The sequence below is a fragment of the Quercus lobata genome, chromosome 5 (genome assembly GCF_001633185.2).
Source record: "Quercus lobata isolate SW786 chromosome 5, ValleyOak3.0 Primary Assembly, whole genome shotgun sequence".
Taxonomy (NCBI): Eukaryota; Viridiplantae; Streptophyta; class Magnoliopsida; order Fagales; family Fagaceae; genus Quercus; species Quercus lobata.
Window position 1 is genome coordinate 67,495,851 of NC_044908.1, and position 10,092 is coordinate 67,505,942.

Sequence of the window (10,092 nt, forward strand, 5' to 3'; positions counted from 1 at the left end):
TTTTATTTTTTTTTTTAAATTCAAAGTTACAAGACTACTACCAAAAAATATATTAATAAGTATAGTTTAAACTAATTATTTTAACTCTTTTAATATATTGGTGGTGTAGCGACTCACAAAATAAGAGCCCAAGTCCATCTAGAACAGTGGTAGCTTATCCCTTAAATCAAGCTCAAACCATAAAATTTTTAAAAGAGTGGGTCAAAAACTCAAGTGCAATACAAAAATAAGTCCAAGTCTAAGACTGAAGAATCCAAAGTAACCAATAAATACAATTGGAACAATAATTAAGGATAATATCCTCCTCGGGCAAGTCCAAGGATCAATTCCTTGTATATAAGTTTAGTTCTGGTTCTTTACAAGGTTATCATGAATTCTCCTCACTGGTTTCTTTTTTACTTAGAGAATGTTCATCCAATTTTATAGGGGATTCCCTTCCTTTTATAGCTTCTTTACTTGCATCACAGCCCTCCACATGTACATCTCAGGGCACTTCTTAGGATACTTGTCTCATCAATACCTTTTTGGAGGTGGTAAAAGGAGTTGCTAGTTGTGAAGTCACTGTTCAGGAGTCATTTCCACATTAATGCAGCTAAAGAGGTTGGTGCAGGGCATTGAATGCGGAAGTGTGAGGTATCTCCTTCAGGAAACTTCCTCTCACCATCCTTGCCCCAGTTGCTATCTCTTCTCCTATCATTAGGCCTTTAAGGTATATCAGTTGTTTCGACTCTCATGCTCTCCTCTGGTAGGCATAGTCTTCGGAGACTGCTTACCCATTTTGGCCTAGATTGGGCAAATTAATCCTCGGTTTGAACTCCTCGGTCCTCAGGCCTCTCACTGGTGGTTATAAGTGTGGTCTTAAAGTTAAAGGATTCCTTTCTCATGTCTCAAGTTCAACCCCCAAAATTATTATTATTTATAAATTAATCATGGGCTAGTTAGGCTGACTATAGTGGGTGGGTATGGACAGAAAAATCAGCACATGCCCATCTTACTATGCTAGTGGGCTACCCATGAGTCTCAAATGTACCGGGTTAGGCCACCCATTATCCTATGGGCCGGTAGACTATTGGATAAGTATGTCGTAAGCTATTTGATGTCCCTTAATCTTGCATTAATCATGAAACATAATTTTATTATCTTTTTGAAAATTAATTAAATTTAATCCAAAAAAATATTTAAGGGTCTGTTTGGGACCCGCTTATTTTGCTGAAACTGAAAACTTTTTACTGAAAGTATTGTAAATAAAAATAAAAGTTAACTGAAATAGTATAGTGAAACTCATGAATAATACCAAAAAGTACAATGAGACTTATAAATAGTAGAAAAAATAAATTGAATAGTAAAATAAGTTGACAAAATTAATTTTTGCCACACAGGCACTAGATGATGAACCTAATGAATTGTATTTGTGAGAAAGAACTGTCAACATTTTGACAAAGCTGCCCCATTTCGTGATACACCTTCGTATACATTTTGAATATATATTTCTACTTATTAGTTATTTACACTTAAAAAAATAATGAAAATAATTTATTAAAAAAAAAAAGGCTTTCTTCGTTTGCCGACAAACCACACATGTGAAACAGGCTGACCAATTTTTTTTAAAGCATTGTTAGGCCTTCTTTCATTTTCAATTACACATCATATTTAATTAATAATCATATGTTAAATATAGATATTTTGGGGATAAAAAATAGACACCTAACGTGAAAATGTCCCCCAGAATAGTGTTATGGGTGGCACGGACATATTTAGTTTTTATTTATTTATTATTATTAGTCTAGGATAAGATTATATTAAACTTGGATAAAAGATGACGAAAATAACATATTTTGGCCTGACATTATAGGTAAATATTAAAATAATTAAAATCACCTTATAGAGTGATGCTAAAGATATTATAACTTTTGCTATATAAAGGAATCTAATTTTGTGTCTCACTCTCCCTACTCTAATGTGTGAGTTACCAAAACACAATTCAAACATTCATTTATTAGATGATTAAAACACACCAATCACATTTATTGTTATATGAATTTGTAAACTTTATGTAGTAATATTTATAATACCTTTAACATTTTCCAACCTTATACAGTATAAACATGCTGTAACTTTAGTATTTTTCAATGGTTATAATTTAAGGATTTGGAAACAATTAATAATTTATCAAGAGAACTAAATACTACTATAACAACCAAAATTTGGCAACTTCAGACATATCATTCAAAATTTACTCTAACATTATTGCAACTCACCAGCCTCTCCACAATTATGTACTTGGTCAGCAAATTTATATTCCGTTGGTCCTACCCTTATCAAGCTTCTGCTTAGTTCTAATTTCTGACCATTCATTCTTTAAATATAGGTTTCAAGTTGTTAAACATAAACTACTGGCACCATATATTAGTACATGCAATTCAACTCATTTTAATCATAAGCGAGAGAAAGAGAGATGGGAGACAACAATGGTCTTCCTCTTTTTGTGACAAAGTCAGCAAAGGGACGCATCCTTTTCCAATTGTATGCAATTCTGATTTTTGTGGGTGTGTGCTTCATCTTTTTATATAGACTGAGCCACATACCAAGAAGAGAAGAAGCTGGAAGATGGGCTTGGATTGGATTGTTTCTCTCAGAACTTTGGTTTTCTTTTTATTGGTTTCTTACTACGTTTGTCCGATTGAACCCCATCTATCGTTACACTTTCAAAGACCGCCTCTCTCTCAGGTACATATGAATATCTCTCTCTTTCACATACATATGAATATTTTGCTTTACTTGCTCAGTCACAAGTGTGATTGTTTAATCAATAAACAGGTACGAAAAGTTCTTGCCAAGCATAGACATATTTGTATGCACTGCTGACCCCATGATAGAACCACCAGCAATGATGATTAACACAGTCCTATCAGTCATGGCTTATGACTATCCACCTGAGAAGCTAAGTGTTTATCTATCAGATGATGGTGGTTCAGTTTTGACATTTTATGCTATGCTAGAGGCCTCACGTTTCTCCAAGATTTGGCTTCCATTCTGCAAGAAGTTCAAAGTAGAACCAAGATCGCCGGAGGCTTATTTTCGCACAGCAGTTGAGCCACTTGGGGAGCCTGCCATGGCCAAAGAGTGGACCTCCGTTAAGGTATGGACCTTGTTATAACACATTGAATAATTATTAAATTCCACTTGAATATTCCACAATTGCAGGCAAGCAATGAATATATAATTATTGTTGGGCCATTGTATATAATGGGTGGAGGGGAATAAAACAAAAGAAAACAAAATTAAAAAATGAGGCATGTAGGTAGGTGGGAAAACTAAAGCCATGCAATTATATTTATGGTAGAGATATTTTTATATATATTATGGTAGAGATATAAGTGAAAAAAAAAATGTAAATCAGTCCATAATTACTAAAAAATATATATATAATTCTAATATAATATATATATATATATATCTATATATATATATATTTAAAAAATAATTACAACATGCTGCTCACCTTACAGTTCGAATCCTTTTCTCCATAGACCACCCCCAAGCACTTTATGCATAGAGAGGTACCAATTCAGCTATAAAACTTTGGCAATATATTTTTATTTTACTATATCTTAGTGTCATATACTGGGATTACACAATGTGGAGATTATATGTATATATAAGTAAAGGTAACTCTGAAACAGTATACCGGTATTAATTGGTATTGAAATATTTAGTTTTCTTGGCCAAATTGAATCAACTTTAAGTACTGTTTTGACTCTCTTGATTTGTTAATACTAATTGGAGTTTCATAATAATTTTCTTTTTATACTGTAAGGATGAAATTTGAGTTCCTAGTCCAAATGATAAATGAACTTAGACCCAAAAAGCCTAATACAATGAATTTATAGAGAGTGAGTTGAAAAACTAGGTTTTAATAAACCAGTCAACAAATAAAGTAGATTCAAAGCACAAGAAAAAGTAGATAGAATAGTTTAATCTAAAGAAAACTGTCCTTAGCACAGTCCGAGAAGATCAGTATTTATATATTTCTTTCAAGTTTGATTACAGGCTCAATTCTTAATTGCTACAGTCCTTTTCCCTTAATTTCTCCCCCTTTTTTACATCAAGGGTCTCTTACATTATCTATCTCCCTTTAAATGATCTTAGCTCTTCACTTGTCAGTCATTCAAGCCACTACTTGAGTGCTTGTCCCATCGGACACCTTTATAGACCCTCTGTGAGTTGAGGTGACCAAAGCAACACTATTCAGGGATCTTCTCCACGTAAACGCGGCTAGAAAGTTAGCTGCAAAGCATTTAATACGATGGTAACAGCTTTTTCTTAGATATTTCTCAGCTCTCATTTTGTCCCGTACGTTCATAGTGCATATCCTTATCAATAGAACTTCCTGGAATGTCACTCTGGATGATAACTCACCTTCTGATCCCTTCTTTGTTTAGTTGAGAAGATACTCCTCCTCGGCTCTCAGCTTACCTCTCTCAGCCTTTATAGTCATAGCTTGCTCGTGAAGTTCTTAGTTTTACTGCTTTCTCACTGTTGATCTATTCTCGAACTACTGTGCCTTCTCGGGCGAGACCTAAGGCCCAATATATATTTGGGCCTGCGTCCCCACATATACTATAGCCTCCACTAACTTGGAGTCTTGTCTCCGTCCCTATCCCTCCCTTTCTACCACCAAATGCATCAAGTAATAGCCTGAAAAATCCACATAGCGTTAAATTTTGTGGATCAACATGACCAAGAGAAATTGAACTCTCTCTCTCTCTCTCAATTGTGTTAGATCTCTATATGGAATAAGAATCTTATGTTTCACTAGAAGTGTTCCAAATATCCACCAACTATTGTATATCATAAGTATTTTTTAAGAAAAAAAGGGCATGTGACAAGCTGAGGTTAGTAGAGTATAGAGTGAAACTCATTAAGACAATAGTGTAATAATAATATGTGTCTGACGTCTATATAGGAGTAAAATAAGTTCTAAAAAGAAATTTGTTCCATTCATTGTTGGGTATTTTATCCCTGTGTAGAGAATCATTTTAGTGCACATATATATAGAATAGAATGGCTTTTCCTTCTGTCCGTAACCACATGCAAATTGGCATTTGATTTTCCACAAAAAGCATGGCTTAGACTACCCGAATGGAGAATTTTGGTCATCAATGGCCACCGTTCTCTACAAGCTTGTCGATGCTTGATTGTTTGTTGTCATATTTCTCTATAGCAATTGTCTAAGAGAGAATATTATCTAATCATATTTCGCACGGATCCTCATGTTACATTCAATAATTTGTGCTTAAAGAACGCAATAAGTTAAAAAATATCACATCATTATTTGAGGATGCATGGGCAGTAGTTGGCAACTCGATTATTATTATGATATTATATAAAATCCTTTTCAATTGTCATACATTTTATTTTTTGGATAACTCATGGTATGTCCTAGACGATGGCTAAGTTTCAGAATATGTATGCGTCTGTCTATTTCCACAGATGGATTGACGAAATAGATGATTAGATATGATTGAGGATAAAGTTTGGCTATAACTACACTTAACATTTTTTTAGTAAATGTGAATTTTGATAAATCTACTATTAAATAACATTTTTTTTTCCCTTATATCCTTCACTCTTGCAAAATTTTCAAAAAATTAAAAATCAATAATTATATCATTAATCAAATATTTAAATTTCAATTTTTTGTAATTTTAAATTACACATAAAAAATAAGTTTATACTAGTAAATAAGCTGTTCTTGAAGGAGATTCTGTGATAGTGATTAATGCATTAAAGGAGTCCCCTCCCTAGGTAGCATCTTATAGTCCTCTTATTCGAGACTCAATATTTTTGCAGAGCATTCTCATTGTATTAATTTTTCTCATGTTTGTAGAGATGGAAACTCTATAGCTCACAACTTTGCTAGACATGCATGTCATGTCACAGGTTCCCTTGTGTGGATGGAAGATGCCCCTCCGCGAGTTTCAACTGTTTATCTTGCCAACTTGGCTTCATTTCTTAATAATATTTCCAGGTTTCTTTCTAAAAAAAAAAAAGATTGGCACGAAATTTAATATATATACTAAGACCATAAAAAAACATGGTCAATATACAATTCAATAATTAAATTTTCAAATATCTAGTCATGTGTTTTTTTTTATGTAGTGAGAATTGCAGCTAAACTTGGTACAATCATTAAATATTCCCTCTATGTTTTTAAAAATTATTCTATTAACTTCTCATATTATTCTTAAATCTTAAATTTGAACATATTTTTCTTGGTTTAGTTAAAGGTTTTTAGGAAGATTATTGCCTTTATTTTGTTTGAATGCAATGTGTTATTTGTAAACTCTAGTCTATTTAGAAAAAAAATGGATTAAAAGATAGAAAAAGCTTAGCTCCAAACTAGTATAGATCTATTTTCTTTCAATTCACTATATAATGATTGAAAAGATAATTTATCTATAGTTTTAGTTGCATAACTTTTGTATAGTTTTAGTCATATGATTTTTTTAATGAGTCATATGATTTATTTAAATAATATACATAAATAATCTTATAAATCACCACTAACTAGATTGATTGGAAGAGATAATTTCAAACTAGTTTAGAGTTAAACTCTGTCCTAAAAAGATTTTATAAAAGAGCTATTAACGGCATTCATAAGTAAGGGTAATCAAATAGGGATGTTGATATGAAATAGCTGAAAGATTGAGGAAGGTGAAGTGATATTGCACTCGCAACTAAAAGTAAGAAAAGAAACCATGGCTATAAAATACGTGTAGTTTTAATCATAGGTCATTTGAGCACTTAAACTTCGTGGAATTTTCCTTTTTCTTCACAAATGACTTGTAGGCTGTAGCACAGCTATCAACTAGTGTCATGCCTGTTTGGCAAATGAAAATGATACTATAAGAAAGCATGTTGAACTGGCCCTAATGGATAGAACTTTGGCACAGTACTTCAGGTGTAGTACATTAGGTTTTTCAATTTAATTAAATCACTTGATTGTACCGAATTTAATTATCTTTGGAAAAGGTAACACTATTTGCAATTTATTGATCAATGCAACTAAATGTTTGAATTTAATTGGAAATCCAATATATTACACTAAGGTACTCAACCCTTGTTACTTCAGTCAAACTATAATTACTTCTAATTTGAAGTTCAAAAAAGCTTACAAACATCTTGTAAATTTTTTCTTTTATTTATTTTCTGGTTCACATGTGATATAAAATAAAATCGTGTTTCATATCTTGTTGCAGAAATTATATGAAGACATGAAAAAGCAGATCTAAACCACCACAAAGCTAGGTCGAATTTCAGAAGAAATTTATCAAGAACACAAGGGATTCAAGGAGTGGACATGGCTTGCAAGTAAACGTGATCATCAGACTATTCTTCAAGTACTTCCTACATTCTCTCTATCTCATGGAAATGAATACTTCTATATCCAAATCATATATTTGTATTCAATTCCTGGACTTTGATGATAGAGTTGTATCTAATTCATAGATACTTATTGATGGAAGAGACCCCAATGCCATGGACATTGAAGGACAACCTTTGCCAACTTTAGTATACTTAGCACGTGAAAAGAGACCTCAATACCACCACAATTTTAAAGCAGGAGCCATGAATGCAGTGGTAAGTCTTGCACCATATCCACACATCAAGCTTCAAAAGTTTCGTGTGTTATTTTTTAAAATATATTTAAATATCATAATCATCCGTCATTAAAAAAATAGTTGAGAGTGTCATCGAAGATAAGCAACGGTCCTATAATTCTTAACGTGGACTGCGACATGTACTCAAATAATTCAGAGTCTGTGAGAGACGTTATATGTTTTTTTATGGATGAAGAAGAGGGGCACAAAGTTGGTTTCGTACAGTTTCCACAAACCTTCGAGAACATTACAAAAAATGATGTCTACAGTAGTTCCCTTAATGTAATAAATGAGGTGAGCATCAAATAAAAACTTACCTCTACTTCAAAACTTATATTTCTAATTGAAGAATATTTTAATGAAATTTCTACCTGTGGTGTACCCAACAATAAAGGCAGAGCTTCCTGGACTTGATGGGAATGGAGGGCCTTGCTATATTGGTAGTGGTTGCTTTCACAGAAGAGAGATTCTTTGTGGGCAAAAGTATAGCAAGAAATGTAAGGTAGAGTGGAAGAGATTGAACAATAGAGAGGTAGAAGAGAGCGTTAGTGTACTAGAAGAAACATGCAAAGTTCTTGCTAGTTGTACCTATGAAGAAAACACTCAGTGGGGAAAAGAGGTCTCTCTCTCTCTCTCTCTCTCTCTACACACACACACACATATATATATATATATATATATATATGTATGTATATATAGACCTCACATATGCAACTCCCTCTCAAACTTCATATGAACCTCACATATACTGATTTGCAGATGGGATTGAAGTATGGTTGTCCAGTGGAAGACGTCGTAACAGGATTAGCTATACAATGTCGAGGTTGGAGATCCATATATTTCAATCCAGAAAGGAAGGGCTTCCTAGGAGTTGCTCCCACAACACTTCTACAGTCACTTGTACAACACAAAAGATGGTCTGAAGGTGATTTTCAGATATTTGCTTCTAGGTATTCTCCGTTTGTGATGGGATATAAAAAAATTCCCCTAAAACTTCAGCTTTCATACTGTTACTTTTTGCTATGGGCTGCAAACTGCTTGGCTACGCTGTACTATGTTGTTGTGCCATCTTTATGCCTGCTTAGAGGCATTTCCTTGTTTCCAGAGGTACAAAACTTTCATTACTTGAATCAGACCTATCTATGATCGTTGCAACATTATATTCTAAGAATACAATCATCTTACACCAACAGATTTCAAACTCATGGGTACTACCATTCGCATTGGTCATCTTTGTCCACCGTGCATACAGCCTGGGAGAATTTGTTTTCTTTGGGGGCACATTACAAGGTTGGTGGAATGATCAAAGAATGTGGCTGTATAAAAGAATGACTTCCTACTTCTTTGGCTTCCTAGACAACATCCTAAGACTACTTGGGTTTTCAAAGTCAGCCTTTGTCATAACAGCAAAGGTGGCTGATGATGATGTGTCACAGAGATACAAGCAAGAGATCATGGAGTTCGGTGCTTCTTCCCCAATGTTCACCATTTTAGCAACACTTGCATTGCTAGACGCATTTTGTTTCATTGGAGGAATGATGAGGGTGATTGCGGATGTGGAAAATTTGGTTTGGGAACGATTTACATTGCAGATTCTTCTATGTGGTATGCTAATTTTTATCAACCTCCCTATTTACCAAGGTCTCTTCCTCAGGAAAGACAATGGTAGCATGCCCACCTCACTAACATACCAGTCAATAATGTTTGCTATATTGGCTTGTGCATTATCCCTGTATTAAGTTTTATGTTTGTGCCTAGTAAAACTTCTTCCAGCTAAGAAATACTTTGACGGAACTATTTCTAGTTACGAAGGGTTTGCACTATCAAAGGAAACAGTAGTGTCTGTACTGTCAAGGTTTTTATTGTATCCTATTTATTGATCGCTACGGTTCAGATAAATAATCTCAAGCTGGATAATAAACAAAATTTAGAGTCAGGGTATTTGATAGAATTTGCAATCTTGTTTTGCAACAAACATGCTTAGAGCACATTATCTCCTCTATTTGCTAGTGATGCCTGAGGGCTATTTGTTTACCATGTTACCTATATTTTAAAATATTCTATCAGTTGGACATCATAAGAAGTTTTCTTAGTGTTAGTTTGGATACAAACGTGTTGACATTTGTGAATGGGTTGCGTTTTTTTTAGGTCCCGTGGGCCCATGCACTGTTCACGAGACCCGCAAGTATAGATTTCAACAAATTTTTTTTAAAAATTGGATCCTACAGCACTATTCACACATTAAAAATTATTTTGTTATAACATTTTCAGTAATAAACGGTATCCAAATAGACCTTAGACAAAGCATTGCTTGACAATCTCACATGCCATGCTTTTTTATTTTCTTTTCTTTTTTTATAAACACTCACATGCCATGCTAGATTCTAGATATCAGGTTATACACTAAATCCACTACATTCAAACACAA

At 33.6% G+C, this 10,092-nt stretch overlaps 1 protein-coding gene across 1 annotated transcript; it reads left to right on the forward strand.

Annotated features, from left to right (window-relative positions):
- The first annotated feature begins 2,286 nt into the window (after positions 1-2,286).
- LOC115991525 (cellulose synthase-like protein E6) lies at positions 2,287-9,615 on the forward strand. The gene is given in 8 exon segments (XM_031115275.1): positions 2,287-2,727; positions 2,818-3,139; positions 7,263-7,403; positions 7,513-7,644; positions 7,746-7,958; positions 8,059-8,283; positions 8,424-8,771; positions 8,858-9,615. Coding segments are annotated over 8 exon segments (2,199 nt in total). The 5' UTR covers positions 2,287-2,455; the 3' UTR covers positions 9,404-9,615.
- Positions 9,616-10,092: the final 477 nt, after the last annotated feature.